At 40.4% G+C, this 20,241-nt stretch overlaps 1 protein-coding gene across 1 annotated transcript in view; it reads right to left on the bottom strand.

Annotated features, from left to right (window-relative positions):
* srcap (Snf2-related CREBBP activator protein) overlaps nucleotides 1–20,241 on the bottom strand; it is a 38,352-nt gene that overhangs the window by 9,400 nt on the left and 8,711 nt on the right. The window contains exons 6-29 of the mRNA XM_079260689.1: nucleotides 18,071–18,256; nucleotides 17,796–17,936; nucleotides 17,338–17,527; nucleotides 16,139–16,314; nucleotides 14,690–14,783; nucleotides 14,421–14,510; nucleotides 13,287–13,460; nucleotides 12,970–13,193; nucleotides 12,677–12,854; nucleotides 12,368–12,504; nucleotides 11,648–11,817; nucleotides 9,159–9,488; nucleotides 8,847–9,033; nucleotides 8,583–8,752; nucleotides 7,953–8,098; nucleotides 7,600–7,815; nucleotides 7,316–7,471; nucleotides 4,763–4,909; nucleotides 4,294–4,623; nucleotides 3,926–4,098; nucleotides 2,285–2,598; nucleotides 1,984–2,186; nucleotides 1,038–1,207; nucleotides 725–921 (exon numbers count right to left, since the gene is read on the bottom strand). Coding sequence (XP_079116815.1) covers nucleotides 725–921; nucleotides 1,038–1,207; nucleotides 1,984–2,186; nucleotides 2,285–2,598; nucleotides 3,926–4,098; nucleotides 4,294–4,623; nucleotides 4,763–4,909; nucleotides 7,316–7,471; nucleotides 7,600–7,815; nucleotides 7,953–8,098; nucleotides 8,583–8,752; nucleotides 8,847–9,033; nucleotides 9,159–9,488; nucleotides 11,648–11,817; nucleotides 12,368–12,504; nucleotides 12,677–12,854; nucleotides 12,970–13,193; nucleotides 13,287–13,460; nucleotides 14,421–14,510; nucleotides 14,690–14,783; nucleotides 16,139–16,314; nucleotides 17,338–17,527; nucleotides 17,796–17,936; nucleotides 18,071–18,256 — 4,499 coding nt within the window. The remainder of the gene's footprint in view (nucleotides 1–724; nucleotides 922–1,037; nucleotides 1,208–1,983; nucleotides 2,187–2,284; nucleotides 2,599–3,925; nucleotides 4,099–4,293; nucleotides 4,624–4,762; nucleotides 4,910–7,315; nucleotides 7,472–7,599; nucleotides 7,816–7,952; nucleotides 8,099–8,582; nucleotides 8,753–8,846; nucleotides 9,034–9,158; nucleotides 9,489–11,647; nucleotides 11,818–12,367; nucleotides 12,505–12,676; nucleotides 12,855–12,969; nucleotides 13,194–13,286; nucleotides 13,461–14,420; nucleotides 14,511–14,689; nucleotides 14,784–16,138; nucleotides 16,315–17,337; nucleotides 17,528–17,795; nucleotides 17,937–18,070; nucleotides 18,257–20,241) is intronic.

The raw sequence follows: 20,241 nt of genomic DNA, 5'->3' as shown, positions 1-20,241 counted from the left end.
AAACTTGTAATTTAATAACATCAAATATGGACAGACTGGAACCTACATGTTAAAAAAAAAAAACTAATTATGATTGTAGTTATTTTTTTAGTTAATTTATTTTGAAAATCTTACATACTCCACCTTTAAGGCCGTTATTTATTTTCTATTTCACGTTTTCTGAAATTAACTGTTTAAATATGCAAATAAGGCATTATACAGCCAAACAATCTGACCACTGGATTAAAGCACGTTTAAAGATCTTTTATCATTTCATTTAGTTGTTTTTTTTGGGGGGGGGTTTTTTTTTTTTTTTTTTTTTTAAGACACTATTCAATCAGCTTCATAGAAACAACTACACAGAACATCTACAAACACATCAAAGCTGACAAGATTTATTTCTCCACATTGTCCTGTTGTGTTTCTGATTCTGCTTTGAGGTCAAATTAAAAACATTCCCAAAACATTTTCCATTTCCTAAAGGCTACATACCCCAGTCCTGATTCATGGACCTGCACATTGATACAAAGTTAATTATTTAACTTTGCATCTTGTTGCAAAGCAAACCGCTACATCCTCCCTTTGGGGATCAAGTTCATTTGGGTGGGATCTCACCGGACAGATGGGACACAGCTTTCAAACAATAACATGACAGGGTGCAGAACACCGCCGTAGCACAGAGCTTTGTGTGAAAAAGCTAAATATTCGGTGTAGTTGTGTCAGCCATTAGAAATAAATAAAGCACCTGTAGATGTGGACATCCCGGGTCTGACCGATTCGGTGGCAACGGTCTTGAGCCTGAGCATCCATGGTGGGATTCCAATCACTGTCGTAGAATACGACGGTGTCTGCCCCGGTCAGATTCACCCCAACGCCTCCGCTGCGAGTTGACAAGATGAAGCAGAAAATGCGTCGATCCGCATTGAAGCGCTCCATGAGGGCCTGCGAGAAGACGAAAGACGATGCGTGAAGCATTAGCAACAAAAACCCTCCCAGTTAGTGAACTTTTCCTCTTCCTGTTCTGCAGAAGAGTTTAGTTTGATACCAGAAAGACCAACCTGTCTCTGCTCCACACGGGTGCTGCCATCCAGGCGGAGGTAGATGTGCCCGTGGTAGTTGAGGAACTGCTCCAGCACATCCAACATACGCGTCATCTGAGTGAAGATCAGCACCCTGTGGCCTCCTGACTTTAGCTTTCTCAGCAAAGTGTGGAGAGTCTGAAGTTTACCTGCTCTCACACACACACACACACACACACACACACACACACACACACACACACACACACACACACACACACACACACACACACACACACACACACACACACACACACACACACACACACACACACACACACACACAGGAGTACAACCATTTAGGAAAGCATTCACCAGATAAACAGAATAATAAAGTAAAACTGCATAATTTCCTGAGAAAAGTCTCAACTGGAGACAGATCTGAATTAATGCCATCATCAATCACTTGATTACACTCTGTTGTGGACACAATGTCTCCCAATGACAAGTCTGGACACAATGAACAAGGAAGCAGACAAAGTGCTGCTTACAGAGTCACCCAGAGAGAGTCCTGTACAGACTCCTGATGACAATGCCACACAAGCCCACTCGCAAAGTAAACTGGACAATGTTCAATCTCAGCTGCAGTGTACATGGACAAGTTTTCACGCAAAGCCACCGACACTGTAAACACCAAACAGGCTACTTGGAAGAAGGAACTAGCAATCAAAACAAGGTTTAAAGCATTTGCAAAACACATGACATTTTAAACTGAGATCAAGATTAAAAAAAAAAAAAAAAAATCATCATTTTATTGCTTTCTTAAGAGTCTAATGAACAAAAATCATGATTGAATCTTATGTATTATCTTAGTGAGTGTTGAGGAAAATAGATAAGTTGAAATGTTTTTTGTTCTGCACACTTTGTTTCCAGTTTTGCGGCCGCCTCAACAGCGCAGAGGAAAAGAAACATCCCAACAACTCACCACAATCATACTGTATGAGCCTCAGGTCGGGGAACTGGGTCCTCATGTTGCAATGGATGCGATGGAGACTGCGCGTGAGTGGTGCAACTTCAGCAGACAGCGCAGAGGCGAACACAGACTGTTTGTGGCTCAGAGATGGAGGAGGATGGCAGCAATGCATGGAGATCGGAGGAGCCTCCACAGGAGGAATCGCAAATGTAAACCTAGACAACACAGAAAACATGAGTTTGTTTTGTGAAATAAACGTCTGCTTTAGTATCTTCTCATTTATTAATAATGTTCAGGTCAAGAAGACCTCTACCTGTCTATGATATCACTGAGGAGCTCCAGCCGTTCCTCGATGCTGTTGATGGCCTCTATCAAAGCGTGAGTTTGGAACCAGTGATCAAATTTGTTTTGCCATTGCGCGAACAAACAGCTGCTGTGACCTGAACGGCCCCAGTCCCCATAAGGACTCAGAGCAGCGGGGGACGAACGAGGACCAGGGAGAAAAGTCACAAAGTCCAGAACCTCCCGGCCGTACACAGGCTTTGCTCCGCAGTGGCGCTCGTTCACTCGGAAGATGAAGTCCATCCGGCTGTGGCGTTGCTCTTTCAGCCTGTCAGCCAGCCATGACTGTTGAAGGAGAGGCGCACAAACAATCAGGTCAAGAGCTGAAAATACAAGACTGGACAAAGGCAAGGACCATGTTTCCAGAAGCTGTTGCAAATGACCACAAATCTGTATGAAATTATCTTGGCCACTTGGAGGCAGTGAAGACAAGATGGTGAAGAACCAGCAGCTATGAAAACAACACTGCTCTTCTGTGGCCACATGCAGCTAGTTCACCAACCGCTGCTAAATGCTAAAGTCGTATCCTTTTCCTACACAGCTCAGTGCTGGGACAACTGTTTCCACAGCAGCACCAGCTCTCCACTGCTTTATGTCTGGAAACTGCTTGTGTAAAGAGCCGGGGACAGAATCACAGTCACAACACACACCGGCGAAAGCTATGAAAGCAACGACAAAGAGCCCAGTGCAGCGCTGAAGCAGCAATGCAACAAGTCATCATTATCCGCCTAATTTTCTTGCAATGTCATGATTTATTTTTGCCAGTGGTGATGCTCCCACAGCTGTTTAGAGCTTAATTCAACCTAAATAAACCATGTTTGTGACTTGAATACAGAAACAAAAGCAACTACGGATTCATGGAGAAGAAAAACATCAGGATTTTCAGACAGTACAAGTACACTGTAAAGTACGCCGTATCTATAAATATTCTAAATGATCATCACATCACGGTATATTTTTGCAATAATAATGTAATACAATAATAATGTTAAAAAAGTAATACATTTATTTTCAGTTTAATTTCTGTTATTACAATAATAATAATAATAATAATAATAATAATAATAATAATAATGGCTACAACGCTGAGCAAGCTAACTATATTATTTAAAATTATTAAGGTAACTTTTACAATATGTGCTGATGTAAGGGTATGGATATAGAGGCATATGTGTGTGTACAGGTACATGTGTGTGTAGGAGTGTGTGTATATATATATATATATACGTAGGGGAATTTATGTGTGCTCAAATGTGTGTATGCATGTGTGTATATATAGCTATGTGCACTGCATATGTGTATGGGTATAGATGTATGTGTAAATATGTGTTTATGTGTATGTATGCGCATATATGGATAAATGAGCATGTCTATGTATTTGTATGCAGATGTATGTATACAAGACAGTCTTTGCGGTCTAGTTTTTTTTTTTTTTTTTTTTTCCTGTTTTAATAATTGTTTATTACATTATTTATACACCAGACACATTTGAAATAAAAAAAAATTTTAAAAGTCATAAAAAATGTTTTTTTGCCACAGTGTCCTTTAAGCTTCTGTTTTTAATAAACGTATACTTTTTAGGTGAGGTTAGAGGACAGAACTGGTTGCTTACCATGTGGAAAGGAGAGCGGGGAGGGGGGCGGGGTACCCTCCTGGGTGCAGGGTGGGTCTTGTGATGCACGTTTGCCTTTGACTTTGTGTTTCCTTGTGTTTGATTGCCGCCATTGTCCCGTGGTGCAGCTGAAGACTTGGACACAGACGGCAAGGGCGTCACCTGAGCTGAAACTGAGGAACGCATGGCACATTGTAAATTACTCCAAGCTAAAGTACAGTCAATGGTTTCAACACAGTTTCAACTTTCTTCCAATGAGAAATTTCTTTCTTTCCAAATAGTTTTAAACTGATTCTCAGAGAAGCAATTCTTCCCTAAACAAGCTGGGTTTTGTGTGGCTGCTAGCTTCTGCAAGCTCATGCTCTCACCTTGCTGCTCTGTGCTGGATGGAGGCGGTTGCACTACTTTGAGAACAGGACGAGGGGGTTGAGGCTGGGTGGGGGTGGAGCTAGGGTGTCTGGGAGGAGCTATGGTGTAGTGGGCCGTGGCAGGACCAGGGGTGCGTGGAGCAATTTGCAGTGGAGCTGTGTTCCTGACAGGAATAGTGTTGGAATGTGTGTGCAGGGAAGGGGGTGCCTGAGGAGCAACACGAGGGGAAGGGGCCACGGCCAGTGTGGGCACCGGCCCACCCTCCTTGCCTGTTGACTGACGCACAACGATCTTCACAACTCCAGGGCTGCTCACCATGGTGGAGGACACTGAAACACAACGGAACAACTCATCTCCAACAGGAAAACGTTTCGGGCCTTGAAACGACAATCAGGAAATACGTGTGGTTCACACAACGAGCCAAGCTTTTTGGAGGAGTCTGTGAAGATGGTGAGAAGGGCCAAATACCTTGAGGAGAGATGTTGTGCGACAGTCGGTTTGCTGGGGGAGCAGCAGAGGGTGTGTTTGTGTGGGCTGTCGTCTGGACAGTCAGTTGAGATGGGTGGCTGATCAGCTGATGCTGCACCCCACTGGACACCAGATGCATCACGTTACCTGCACAGAGACACAAAGTCAGACAAATAAATAAGATATCAATATGATGAATCAGAGTTTAAAGCTGTAAAAGTCTGAAAGGAGAAATAATCATATTTGTTTGTTCTGATTGAAGATTTTAAGTTTTTGAGGAAGAAACATTTTAAATGTATTTCTCTACAAACAGGCCTGAATCAGCTGAACCAGTTTTTTGTTTTTGGTTTTTTTTTTGTTTCAACGGGCAAAAAAAATGAGAGCATATCCAATCCAACCCAAAGTCTGGAGAAACTTCAATCCATCGATCGGTTGGCACATGTCAAAGTCAGAGATCACAAACAGCTGGATGTCACCAGTTCCTATCTTTCATTCCTGTGTCGACATGTCCTTTGTTATATTTCAAGAAAGCTGCCATGACATCATGCTTTTATGCAGCCGACACCTGTCTCGCTATCTGGCTGATACGTCACCTTCCCAGTAAAGGCTACAATAGGCTGTGAAAATGCAACAGAGATCAACAAGCCATTTGTTGCTATTTTTTCTTCGTCTGACCTCTCAGTCTATTAACACATGTATAATCTCAACCCTTTCATGCGCAGTCAAGAACTGAACATGTTTTTTTTTTTTTATGCCTCACAGATGGATCAATAGTTATATGATACGATATATGATAGAAAAAACTAAACGGAAGTTGAATGACAGAATTTAATTTTAAAAAGACAGATCAACATTGTAGAAGCTTTTTCATTTTTAAATACGTTTCTCTCAGGCCTTGGCTGTCAGGAGAAAAAGATCCCAAACATTCTAACAAAAACACAACCAAAAACTATTTATATTATTTTCCTTTCTGCTTTTTCCCCACACTTCTTCGGTCTCTTGTTCCACTCTTGGAAACAGAGAGCTACATCACATATCTCACACTCCCAGGGGATGGTCTGTTGGACCTTCCTGTTTTTTGTATAATTATTATTATTATTTTTATTATAACTTTATTACTTTGTTTTCAAAACTGGGAAATAACCATTTCAACTCACACCGTCATGAAAACAAAAGAAGAAGAAATCTGGGCATCTTATTGATCGAGAGAAACATGAAGTCATCCCCGTTTACCTAGAACTTCAATATGGAGATCTGCTAACATAATTTACACATTTTTAATTACAAAATGTAATAAATCATGAAGTTATCACAGCAGAATTCACGTACGAAGTTCCCAGAAACAAAATGCCGCACTTTACGGTTGGATTGAAAACTTGTCAAAAGGCAGGAATTGTCCCTAGCTCCCGACAGTTATCCCAAAGAGTGTGCTTGAGATAGCAATTTCCCTCATTAAGTTTAGCTGTCTGATTCATGAGATATTTCTCAAAGTGTTGATGCTGTCGCGTTAGATTGCCTGCCAACCAGCCAAGTGGTCATAGTTAATGGACCAAAGTGCACCAAAGTGTCCTGCACTGACCCAGACCAGGTGGAGGAGGGCAATAGAGTGAGCCTTTGTGAAATAGTTAACCTGAAATGGTTTTTGTTTTGTCAAATATGCTCACAAGTCATCAATATAGTAATAGTTGATTTTAAGCGATGAGGACAGAATTCATCTTCATTGTGTCCAGAAACAGAAAATCAACACTATTTTTGTTTTGTATTTAGTGCCTATCGACTGGAACAGCAGGACAAAACATTACACTTCACTAAAACACCAAAAATAAAGTTAGATGTGTGTTAAAGTGGCGTAGAAGTTAGTAGATGAAATGCATGTTGAGTTTGGTCATTTAACTAACATAGTGCAACTTCAGACTAAAGTTTTAAAATTCTACCAGATGTTGAAGACAAAGAAGCTGTTGCTATCTCCACAGAAATGGCAATAACCAAAGTAAAGCACTGATAAACAACTTAACGAGTAAAGCTTGTGAGCAGGGGCATAATGCTGCTAGATAAACTGCTTTCATCAGAATTGTTACTTTTTACTTTTAGCAGAGCTTTCAGTATGGGATAACAGCTCTATGTCATAAACAGTGACATAAGGCTCTGTGACATTAAGCTGACCAAAAAACAGACATATTAATGCATCAAGCTAAACAACTCATCTGATGAAAAGTTTCTGTCTGAACAGTAATACTATACATTAATACAACCCTGCACTGCACAACTAGCTCCTACATAGCCTGAACGTGTGATTTGAAGATTTCATGTGTGATGATATGAAGCAGCTATGAAGATTCAAGACATCGAAATGCATCTTTAAATGTTCCAGATCATTAGCACATTAATCAGGATTTAATTAAATTGTAAGACATGCAAGGGTTAATAACTTTGTCAAGCATATTTAAGCAATTACATTCAAAATGATTTAATAATCTAACTTTATAAACATGTAACTTTATAAACAAATATTTCAGGTGGGAAGAAAAGCCACCGTTTCTGGCTAACACCAACCTTGAACAGGGCGTGGGGCAGCTGCTGGGACTTGGGCTCCAGACAGAGTCAGCTTGTTCCCTTGAAGCTGGAAGGTGACCGGTTTACTGCCCTGACATGAAGACACAGGTCGGCCTGCCAAGGAGGCCAGCTGGGCTATGCTCACCACCTCACCAGCTTAGAAAAGAACAAGTTAAGAGTTAAAAGTGATAGCAGATGCAGTTTCCACAAATTTATTTACTTGTTTATGACTTTCTTGACTCCAGTTTTTTTCATGAACACAGTATACAAAATAAAAGACTCACAAGGCAGCCTTGCTTGCATGTCAGGACTGAGTAAGACCCTTTGCGGCATGACACTGCTGGGGTTCGGACTTGGATGAGCCGGAATACTGGCTGCACAGGGAGCACTGGGAGGCCGTACGGTCAGCATCGGCTTGGGAGCGCTGGATCTCACTGCGGTTTGAGGTGTAGGAGGCAAGGGTGGGCGAGGTGGAGGTGTTGGTGCCACTGTACACACCACTGGAAAGGAAAAGAAGAAGCGTAAGGAGACACGTGCAAATAGATAGAAATTAAAAAAGTTGACTGCGTTTTCTGACATATCTTTAAGTATTTCCTAAAATTGTCTTGTTTACAAGCTCTTGAAATATTTTACTTGCCTTGCTGAACCACAGGAGCAGGAGCTGTGGAGATTTCAGGAGCTGGAGCAGGTTTGGGGGTCTGAGCTGCAGGAGGGACAGAAGAGGTGGGTTTGTTCATCAGAAGAACCGGTCGGTTATCACCTTTAGGAGGCGGCTGGAACATCCTGAAACAGAAACATGGAAGAATGAGGACACTGTGGAGGAAACATTTTACACTCGTGAGCTTTAATCCTCCAACCTGAGCTATCAAAACACTCTGAAACAGCTTATTTTCCTTTTAATACTTTCAAACAAGGTTTCATCTTCTTATAATTTTAGCTACCAAAATGATAGTGAGATGTCGACACTTCAACCGTAAGTACCAGGTACTTTCTGTCAGAGGGACTGACAGTGTACCAAGAGTACTGCAAAAAAATCATAAAAATGCCCCCAGTCAGTCACTTTTGGCAGGAAAATGTTTGTTTAGTCAGTCGTCTCCACAGTCAAAACACAAGGAAAAGACTTGTGCAGTCCAGTTTATGTCGGTGGCTTCAAAATGCTGCCATACTTCGGTCTATGCATTGACTTGTAATTTGAGCTTACTGCTGATTCAGAAGTTCATTTCGCTAACTAGATTTACATATTAGTACATGAAGCTGTAGCACGTACCGGTTGACCTTCATGCGGACTGGTTTAGGTCTCGGAGGAGGTTCAGGGGACTCGGTGATCTCCTGAATTAGCTGACGGCTGACCTTGTAGCGTGGCAAAAAGACATCTGCCTGGTAACGGGAAACACGGCTCTCCAGACCAACGAGATCAAACATGGAAAGGTCGCATCGCTGACAGAGAAAAGGGAGAAATGCGTCTTAGTTTTTAGTTGAATTTTAATTTTTTGTGAAAGTTTTTTGTTTTTAAATTTGCCATCCTGCTAACCTTTAGAGGAGGAACCTCCAGGGCCTCCAGGACCAAGGAGGCTGTACTGAAAATAATGGGCTGTGTGATGAAGGGTGACTGGATGGGTCGAGGGTCAAATAGGTTTGGGTGGTTGCACACTTTGCGGAGCTGCATGAGGATGTTAATGACAGACATGAAATGACCGCTGGCCAGTGTTTCACGAGTTCTGTGAATCAGAAGAAAAAAAAAAGTAATTTTGCCAAATCTTTCTACATAGAAGCATTATTTATCTACTTACACAATAAAATAAATAGATATTCTTCTCTTGAATAAAATCATAAAGGAACTTACGAGGCCTGTGCCATGAAGTCGTCATAGAGGAATCTCTGTCTCTTTGAGAGGCGACAGCGCACCACATGCTCATACTTCTTGGGCATCTGCTTCTCAACATCAACCTTTATTCTTCTGAGCAGGAACGGCCTCAGCACCTTGTGGAGCCTCTTAACCAGACCCTCGTTGTACTCCTGACTGCCCTCGATCATTCCCGTCAGCGGGTTGGAGAACCACTCTTTGAACTCGCGGTGGGACTGAAAAACGTGGGGCATCAGAAAGTGCATGAGCGACCAAAGCTCCATCAGGCTGTTCTGGAGAGGGGTTCCTGTCAGCAGCAGTCGCCGGTGGCTGCATTAAGCAGAGATTACAAGAGAAGTTTAGATAAATACACAATAATTTAAATGATAAAGATTTCAGCTAATAATAGCCACATTTGCAAAGCCTTTGCTCTAAACTGCATTAACCTCGTGCGGCTTTGGTGAAACAAGCCACAAACCAATCATTGCAGTATTTATTGGTGATAGTCTTAAAAGGTTTGCGTAGCAAATCACACATCTAGTAAACATGAAGTTACATTTATACAATCTCATAGTTTTACTCTCAACTAACTCTAAAAAGAAACAGTTCATTTTTAAGCCACTAAAAGCTGAATAATACCAGCCTGGTGATGAATATCAGGCTGTTGGAGGTAACAGCGAAAAGATCTAATGAAGCTTCGCAATGAAATTATCCTAAATAAATGACTAAATAAAAGATTTTAAATGTATCACTTAAGCCCAACATAATGCACATCTCATCTCTTAGCCCTCATCACCGTAGTCCAGCCATCTCAGTGGGCAATACCTGAGAAAGACTGGTCTGACATTTGTGATATTACTGTATCATCATAACCTCTGTATTCACAGACGCCTGCCTTCAGTTCATGTGTTTTCTTCTTTCCATTCAGAGAAGATCCTCAAGTCAAAGGTTATAGATAATGAAACTGTAAGCGCTTCATTATGTGCCCAGATCCCTCTGGAGCCTGCAGCTCCACACAACACTGAGAAATTACCACCAGCTGGAGCAGTGTTCCAGCCAAATGATGACAACTTGGTCTCATTACTGTCATTTTGGTGAGAACAAACCATCTCAATTACATAAATCAGTGGGTGGGGTGGTGGGGGCATCGTTTTGAGACAATACTATTGCTTTACACATTACAACTGGGGACTGGATCCCCAGTTCCCTGGCCCAAGGCCCACTATCCTGCAGACTTTCCCTGCTGCAACACACCTGGGTCAGTATTGGGTCAGTAGCAGCCTCATGCAGAGTGCGTCAGAGATTCATTTAACTTGAATCGGGGTGTTGCAGCAGGGAAACGTCCAATACCTGCAGGATAGTGTGAGGACTGGGGTTGTGGATCCCATGTATTCCTGCTTCAACACACCTGAATCAAATTAAATGGATCTAACAGCCAATCAAGTTCTGCACAATGGCTCATAAATTTGAGTCAGGTGTGCTGGAGCAGGAATGTATGGAAAAACCTGCTCTAGGGTATTCTGTAATCAAACACAGCCAGCACTGACAGAAAAAATGTTGTAAACAGCTGCATGCAAGCTGAATTTTAGTGTTGAGGGACAGCTTACAATGCGAAACGGAGCCAGTTCTTTAAATATGTACAGAAAGAGACTACCCTGAGATCTCTAACAACACTGCTTGATACTTGCTAGAGGAATTTGTCTCTAGTTTTCCATTTTCTCACACACATTGGATTACAAAATCAGACAGCAAGCCAGATATAATATTACTGTGATTTAGGGCAAATGATCCCAATCCAGTGGAAAGAGAAATTACAACAGCTTTCATGACCTGGAAAGTCTTAAAAATTATGTTTTTATTACGTGCATTTTGTTTATCAAAATTTTAACTTGCTCCTACATCACATGCATAAACAACATCAGATCTCCACATGAGGTTGGCTCCTTCATAGCCACCAGAGAGCAACAATGGGCATATTTACAACCTTAAATAACTCACACCACAACTCATGTTTAGTGCACAGTCAACTTCAAAGCCTCAACTCTACCATTCCAGTTTGGTTTGGACTGTAACACCATGCTACTTTTTTTATTCTTTAAGCATGCATTAGAAAATAAACCATTTCAAAAAGGCTCGTTGACACCAGTATATCAGTATTTCTCACAGTACGATGTCTGTGGTGTTCAAAAGGACATAGTACAAAAAGTATGTTTGCTCCAGTGGTTAGAGCTGCTATGAAACCAGAGGAAATGCATGTTTCATATTCCAGACTTTAATGGCAACCTTGTGCAAAAGACTGACTAACCCCTCCCAGTTGCTTCAGCTGGGTGCATGCAGCCCAAATTCAACCACTTTTAGATCACAAATGATGCGTTCAAAACTGTAAATATTCATTAATGGATTTGTTGTGCTGCTTTACTTTAGCAAACTTAAAAATGATAGATAATGTTTTAAATACAGCCATGTGCTTTACACAGGCTCAAACAGACCTGTTGAAGTTCAGCAGGCTCTGCCAGCGCTGGGACTTGAAGTTCTTGATGTTTTGAGCCTCGTCAAGGATCAGATACCGCCAAGACTTTCGTCTGAAGGCCTGGTGGTCCTGCAGCACCAGTTTGTAAGAAGTGATGCACACGTGGAAAGCATTAGGCTTCGTCCAGCCCTGAGATAAAGGAAAGAAAAGAAACAAAATGCTTTTACTTTTAGAACGTGTCTTTTTTCGGGGGGGGGGGATAATCTGTCTGAAACTTAGAGGTCTGCACTTTTTCCATTTAAATGCTTATCATTCCACCGACAATGCCAACTCATCTCCAATTTCAAATGAAATGAATCTGTGTTTTTACCAGCTAATTTGCAAATATTGTCCTCTTCAACAGATAAATTGACATATTGTAAATCAGACATTAAAAAAAATCAAAACATTTCATTGAAATGAAAATATTGAAAACAAAGTCCTGTATTATTACTCATGACCGCGACGCCTTGCAGCAAACAGACTGGAAACCAGTGAGAACAGATGGGACATGCGTAATGCAGACATCTAGGATTTTGGTGTACAACAGATTTCTGTCAACGTGGAATAAAAGGGCTTTAATTAACAAAGCCCCAAACTAAGTCTTCTATTCAGAACACGTTTCTGATCCTTAAACCAAGACAATGACACAGAAAAACAAATGCTGCACACACACACACACACCACATGAATTTCTTACCTGTCTCTTCAGCTTTCTCTCCTTTTGACTGCCGAAGTAGGTAAGGATTTTAAAGCCAGGACACCAGCGCTTCAGCTCCATCTCCCAGTTTAACATCACACTGGTGGGAACGATGATGAGGTGGGGGCCCCAGTTCCCTATAAATTTTTTTAAAAAAAGCAGAATACAAGCCATTATCGCTGGTAAAATAAATAATAACAAATATAAATAAAGCATAAGTTAAATTTCTTTGCAAACATAAACAAATGACTGTGATCCAAGCACTCCATGTGCAAAAAGCACTAAAGGCCTATTGAAAAAGGCTGTTACCTTTTTCACAGGCGAGATGAGCGAGCAGAGCGATTGTTTGGATGGTTTTACCCAAACCCATCTCATCAGCTAGAATCCCATTTAGCTTTTTCTCATACATGGTGACCAACCAGTCGAGGCCGATGTGCTGGTATTCTCGCAATGTGCCGTGCAGCAGGAAAGGGATGGGGGTCTTGACCTGTTGTTGGAAAAAAATAAAGAGTAAATGATGTGCTACGACTGTTTAAGGGTTAGGAGAGTTAATATGTTTGGAAAATGTACTTAAAGTAATGTTCCACATGTTTAAGACGGACCTTTGTAGTCGCCAGCGTGTAGCCCTTAGGCTGCAGGCTCTCTGCAGTTGCAGCTATGTGGCTGATCTCTTTCTTCGGCCGAGAGCTTGAAGAAGGCGGGCTGTGGTCTCCCTCCTTTAACAAAAGCTCCATCCCTTCCTCTCCACACTCATCATCCTCTTCATGTGCACTCTCCTCGTCATTTTCAGTGTCATCATCATCATCAGCACTGTCTCCAGGTGATTCTAAGTAACATTTTGAACGATGCAATACTTTAAGAATAAATCTGAGCAGCAAAACGACACACATGGGATCACTTTGTTTATCAGTGTCATTACCTGAAGAAGAAGTGTTGCTTTCCACATCACTCTCATCTTCTTCGGTTTCTACCTCGTCATCCCCAGACGCCTCAGAATCAGAACTTGCTTTAGAGCCAGAAGCAGAAGGTTCCTCGAAGTCTGATGCGTACGCTCCTTTGTACTTCTCCAACAGCTCTTCAATGCTCAAGTCACCTGGAAGAAGAGCGGAGACGTGTCAGGAAGCTGGTCACAGCTTGAAATCAACAAAACCTTCATACACATGTTCACAGCACATGAAGCAGCTTCACAAGGCGACCTTTAAAAATAAAAAAAGCTAATGTTTTTAACTGTGTATCGATAGATGATTTTCGGAATTTCTGCACGTCATTCTGGAACGCCGTAACTACCCGAGAAGGTTAGAAAGTTGGGACGTCCACTGAATCTGCCGTAGAGAGCCGTCTTTAGCAGGAAAATGCAAACCATGGCAGAAAGCTGTTGCGTGTTTGACTGTTCCAGTCGAAGCAGAGAGAGGGCGCATAAACCGAAAATACGTTTTTATTAGTTTCTAGAGAAGACACACCAGCAAACAGCCTAGATTTCTGTGATTGGCTGAGCAAACTGTAGAACTTGTCTATGGCTGGTTGTCTGATTAGAGACATTAACTTTTGCCGATCTGTGTAGATGAGAGGAAACTAACCCTAACCAGTAGAGTCGGAGGCTGCAGCAAGTTTAGTTATGGGAAGTTGTCAAGATAAGTCCCGGTACATATCATTTTTACTCGGGTTTACCCCACAAAATCCAGAATAAAGATGTTTTAGAAGTTTCTTGAGCAGGTTACAATAACCTTTGGCAATCTCTCATGATTCTATTTTTTTCAGCACCTTCACATACGCTTTGATGTAAATCATTTAGCCTGAATTAAAAAAAAATCTCTGCTCAATGGAAAATGTAACGCAAATAAACTCTTCTGGCCACCTTTGGTAGTTCCAGGCATGCACAAGTGACCTTTGCATAAATTTAAAAAAAAGAAAAGAAAAAAAAAAAGGGTTTACTGTAAAAGCAACTCTATGATACATAAAAACCAAAAACTTTAATCCAATAAATAAAAGCATTAATCACAAAAACAAACACTCTCCATTAATATACAGGGGAAAGTAAGCTAAATACACACACCCTCTTTGGCCAAATCATCAAGTTCCTCTTTGTGATCAACTTTTCCTTCTACTTTCTCCTGGGCTGCTATGGTGTCCTCCTCGTCTTCAGCTGCAAACAGGAAGTGGAACAAAACAATGAAATATCAAAATAAGAGTACAAGAAAAAAGTAATAATTCAATGAGTATCAAAAGAAAATATTGGAACATTATTTTCTCATATTTCCACAAAGCGTAGGAAAAGTTTCAGTTTGCAACAATTTTATCTTCTTGAATCTTGAATGATCTTACCATCCTCGTCGTTGGCAGTGAATTCCCGATCTTCCTCTTCCTCCTCCACCGAAGAAGAGGATTCATTGGAGCATTCTTCGTCTGAGCCCGAGTCCTGCATAATTCAGTGAGTCAGAGCTTACATAAAAGTCCAACATTGCAAACACTCACATGAAATACAGCATTAAAAGGTGATCTTCCACAGATTTTAGTGTGCTAACTAACCCTGCAAAAAGGATTTCTTGCATTTACCAAGTTTAATCAAGTTTAACAAGCTTAACAAGCCTCCATTCAGATGACTAAACAAAAACAAGCTTAAGGTAAAAATCTGATTTATATCAATGGACTTTCATGAGGCTCAATATCTTACAGACTACCAATAAATCTACTTAGTTTAGTAGATTTACCTGTTTAACAATCCTGCTTCTATGTGCTAATGTTGTAATGTGTAGAAGGTACTTCTACAGTTTAGCGCTGGCAAACATCTTCTGGAAATTTAAATTCAACTCTATATTTAAAAAAAAAATAAAATAAATAAAAAAAGTGTGGGGGGGGGGGGGGGGGGGGTCTAAATCTGGATGGATTTCTGGAAAATGTAAAACTTTGAATTTAGACCTTTTTATTTTCAACAGAAATTAAAAACTACTGAATAAAAATTAAAACATTCTGGTTTACTATAGATGGCTGAGCCTTTCATTGCATTAAAAAAAACAAAAAAAAACAATTAAACGAATGCACGTCTGGAAATATCAATGCAACTCTTGCTTTGCTCCAGGATTAAAAAGACACACATGTTGCATCAGATCAACAGGTTAGCTGCTGATATTTTAGGCACAGGGGTGTTGCAGAGGTAGAGATGGGTGCACACAGGTGCTCCAACAGCAGCAGGAGTTTATTTATTTGCACGTGTTTTACTGATTTGTCTCATTTATCAACCAGTCTGCTGCTGCGGCAGTCGCTGTGACACACACCTCAGAAAGCTAACCGAGGCACTTCTCAATAATCTTAGCCAACATTTTTATTATTTTTGAGCAATAAAAGCTAAAGTCATTTACATGTTTAGGTTTAATGTAACTCCCTTTTAATGGTATGATTATATTGGTATCATTATAACAGATCTGTGATATTACAGGGAAGAACAGAAAACTCCAGAACTTGGATGGATAACTAAACAGTTTTACACTTTTTCCCCAGAATGTTAAAAAAAAAAAAACCCCACAAAAAAAAAAAAAAAACCCACACAAAATAAACTTGCTAGAGGTTTAGCTCGCTGAATTAGCTCTATAGATCTAGGAAGCAGGTGTGGGGAAAAATGCCTCAACTTGACTGGTTGACACTTAAATGGCTGCTTTAAATAACTTAACTGATCTGACGTTTCCAGATGACATCAACGTGTAACAAAACTAGAATCTCACACAAGGTTTGGCTTTCTTGAAAACTATTTCAGTGCATTTCTGTGTGTGGAACTACCTGTGGAGGCGGCAGTTTGAGGGTACTTAGTAGTTGGTCGAGGGGCAGCATGCCCTCTTCCTTCAGCAATTCAATCTCCCTCTGATGGCTCTCTGCATCATTGCCCTCCTGCTGTTCTTCCACCTCTATGGTCTCCTCATCATCCTCCTCTTCACACGGAGGCTCAAAGTCTCTGTCTACATGAAGGCAAGACTCTTTAATAACTGAGCAAATGAGTCCTCACAAACAGGACTTCTTGCAAGCCAAAAGAAACTAATATTAAACTCAATGTTTCAGTTGTAAATTTAAAACCAAGGAAAGCATTTATAATATATCAAATCAACCTTTTCATGTACTTTTAATGTTACTGTGATAATACTTCAGCTGGTTGCACAGAAAAAAGCACTGCAGAACTGAATCAACTATCGTTACAGACAAATCTGCAGTCATACAAAACAAAACACAGTCTTTAAATATCCATAAAAATATCAGTAAAATGATAAAATCCATTTATTTTTAAAAAAAAAAAAATTCACCCATCAAAATCCATTAGAGCTTACAGACCAAGAGCTGAACAAAACCAAGAACAATACTTCTGGTTGACCAGTGTAATGGAGTCTGGAATAAATTCATGTTTATATTTATAAATTCCTTCTTTTTAATCACTAAGCAGGCCCCAGTGCACTTGTGCCATGAAAACATGTCAGGTAATAAAATGAAGGTGGGACAAAGGCCACTGATGGAAAGAAAAGACCGACGGCCAAGGCTCCTCTTAATGAGTGAGCACGCTTTTTAAGTTAATTCACAGTTGGCCTCCAAGCTCAACCAATCAAATGCCACCGCTAACATGTGCAGCAGACTCGTCTTACAAGCTTGACAAGTCAAGCTTGATGGGTGTCACACAGCGTTGGTTACAGCTCTGTGGAGTCGCTGCGTCAAAAAGTGCTCTGACAAAAAAATATCAGACTTTACCGTCTTAAATCAAGACTAAGTGCATCTCAGCTTCAACAATCTAAGTTGCACTGACCTTGGTGGTGAAAACATGCTTTATATTTCAATGAACATTTTATCTCTGTGGATGTTGAAGAAGATTCAGTCATTCCTGTGTTGCTATGGCAACATCCCTACCTGATCCGTTGCATCAGATGATCGTTCTTTAACATTTAGACAGGAGGCACTATTAATTAGAGGCAGCTTTTATTTCAAGAAAAACTTCTCACCATCCTCGTCAACAGGAGGTGGCAGGGATTTTTGTGGAGATGCTGCAGTCTCGGGAGGCCTGCTGGGTGCAAGCGACTTGCTGAGAAGATCCGAGTATTTCTCCGTCTGGCCAACAATGAAGTCCAGCTGAAGATCCAAAGCCTTCTTCCGCTTTTCCTCTAGTCTGGACTGCTGTTTGTACTGCACCACCTTAGGCACACAAAAACAGCAGCACAGAATAAAACAGTATTTAACCACTCAGGGATTAAAAAAAATAAAATAAAATTTTTAAATTAATACTAAATTAAAATGAAAAAGAAAATATTCTGTTTATGTTTATAAAAAATTAAAATTAAAATTAAAATATTCTTTAAAACTCAGGAAACAAGTAAAACAAAAAAATTGATTACATGTGTATGTTTATAAAACAACCAAACCATTTCTAACCTGAATAACTAACTATGGGGTTGTTTCGTACCTTCTCAACACTGCTCCAGAATGCTCGGACCTCCTTTGCAATAGAAGATGCGACCCTTCTGATTTTGGCGTGCTCATCTCTTTTGGCTTTTTCTTCCTTTTGCCTCAGCTCTTCATGGTGGCGCATCACCATTCGTACCACCTGATAACAACACAGAAATACAGTGACACTTCAAATTTACTCATTTCCTCAGGTTTATAGAACCTATCTACACATGCACATCTTCAGAATATTAAAATGAATATCACACCTGTGTGATAACATGGATGCCTTACCTTTCTAGCAACTCCTCTCTTCCACCTCCTCTCCTGAGCAAAGTCAGCTGAGAGCCACTGCATCTCCTCACACAGGTAGTCCCAGTGAACCTTCGGTCGTGGTGGCTCCATCAGACGGGTGAGACGTTTCATTGACCAGAAACCCTCCCGCTTCAGAGCTTGGGTTCGATGCTCAATGTCTGCTTCCTACAGAATTAGAAACATCAGTCTGTAAACCTGAACACACTGACTAAAGTTCAAATATGTAGAAATATTAATTAAGAATCAATAAAATAATAATATTGTTAACAACAGAATGCCGATGCACCAAAATTTAATTTAACTATCTGCCATGCATCTGATATGGTCAATTTAATTTCCAAGAAAGCCTTGAGTTTAATAACTTTGCAGTCATCTTGGCAGCATGAAAGTAGGACACATAAAATACCTTCTCACACATTGCCCTTAGACCACCAAACCCAACAGCCTGACCAACACATACTGCAACACTTTATCAAATCACTCCAGCTTCTTCAAGGGAAAAAATGTTATAAATAGCTGTGAAAAATGGGATGACAATTAACGGCAGCCACAAGCTGGAGAGATTTTGTGCCAACATGTGTCCTCGGTGATCAGATCACAAGTCTAAATTTAAAGTTGGTTCAGGACCATTTTGTCCAAAATGCAATCTGAATCTGAGGAGAATACTTCTCTTTCCAACGTTATGTTACCTAAACAGCCACTGATAAACAGCACCATGTGTGAAGGAAAGATGTATAGAAAACAGCTCCAGCGAGCTTTTGGAGATGAATGGGTTGAAAAGTTTTGTCTGTGTGAAGTTAATCAGCAGAAGGAGACTGAGAATGAGCTCTAGTGGATCATTAATTTGATCCATCTCTAGTATTTCATCAGTCACTTAAACTGGTTGTAATTGATTCCACAACAAAATGCCAGCCATGTAAATGTGAAATGTGTAAACAAGGACATAGTTCAGGACGCTGGTTGTATCTGTTCTGGCATGATCGAACCCCACCAAAAGGGGGGCCTACATGTGACTTAACAGGTTGTTCATACAGGTCACTGATGAACAGAATGGTACTGAAAGAAGAGTGAGGATCTGGCTTTTTTTAATCAAACCAAATGAAAACATTCGCTTAGAGGAATGTTACTGTCCTAGTACAGCAATGTGTCTGCTAGGGGTGGGAAAATCTAACCGAAAAATCGAATATCAGGATTTTTTTTGCTTCACAATTTTAAAAAAGAATTTTTTTGTTAAAAAAAAAAAAAAAAATTTCTCCAATAATAAAAAATAATCCAATATAAGATTTTAGCCATTTTTATTGTTTTTAATTGAGCTTTTTACTCGTCTTCTTGGGGCATTATAGCAGCAGAATGATGGTCTGGCTACTGTGTTGTTTTTTTCCTAATTGAAATCAAGAAAAATGAGGAGCAAAACAAGTTTTGTACAATTTTTTTGTTTGTTTCTAGTCTACAAAAATCAGAAATATCCAGGAATTGTGAGAATCGCAATTGGAATCCATTCGGCACCCAAAAAAATTGGAATCAAATCGGGACGAAAGCATATCGTCACAGAACTAGTGTCTGCTAAAATGACCAAATATTTGCTGTATAAGAGCTAGCGTGTTTGTTCTTTCTGTGGACTTATATGCTACTTTCTGGTCGCTCCCTGCTATAATAGATCTGTACAGATTCATGCAATACAGTAATTCCTGCATCTGCTATTTTCATTGTGCTGTAAAGTGAACCATTTTCCACAGCATTTGGACACCCCATCTCCTGCACGTTTTTTTTATTTCCACCCAGGAGGAGTGTGAATCTCCAGCAGAAAGTCTTCCTGCTGCAACTTATTCATGTTTACAGCAACGGTGCAAAAAGGCCGAACCAATTTTACCAAACTTTTTCCTGAAGATCTCCAGTGTTCATGAGGTTGTATCTGTGATTGGACGGAAAAGACTGGTAGACCTGTTGATCTGGAGGTTGCCCAGCAACACATTTATTTGCAAACACAGTTGGTAGATCCGATCATAATCACAACAGCTCAATCAGACTGGACAGACGTTAACATCAAGGATGAACACGTGCACTCAGAACTGTTCATCTGCATTTCAATCATCAACATTAGCCAAATGTGAAAGGTGCTTTTCCATGAGCACTGTACTAGGACTGTAACA

Source organism: Telmatherina bonti, assembly GCF_933228915.1.
Source record: "Telmatherina bonti genome assembly, chromosome: 21".
Lineage (NCBI taxonomy): Eukaryota > Metazoa > Chordata > Actinopteri > Atheriniformes > Telmatherinidae > Telmatherina > Telmatherina bonti.
Note: the sequence above shows the minus strand (reverse complement) of the source record. Positions and strands in the feature narration are given on the sequence as shown.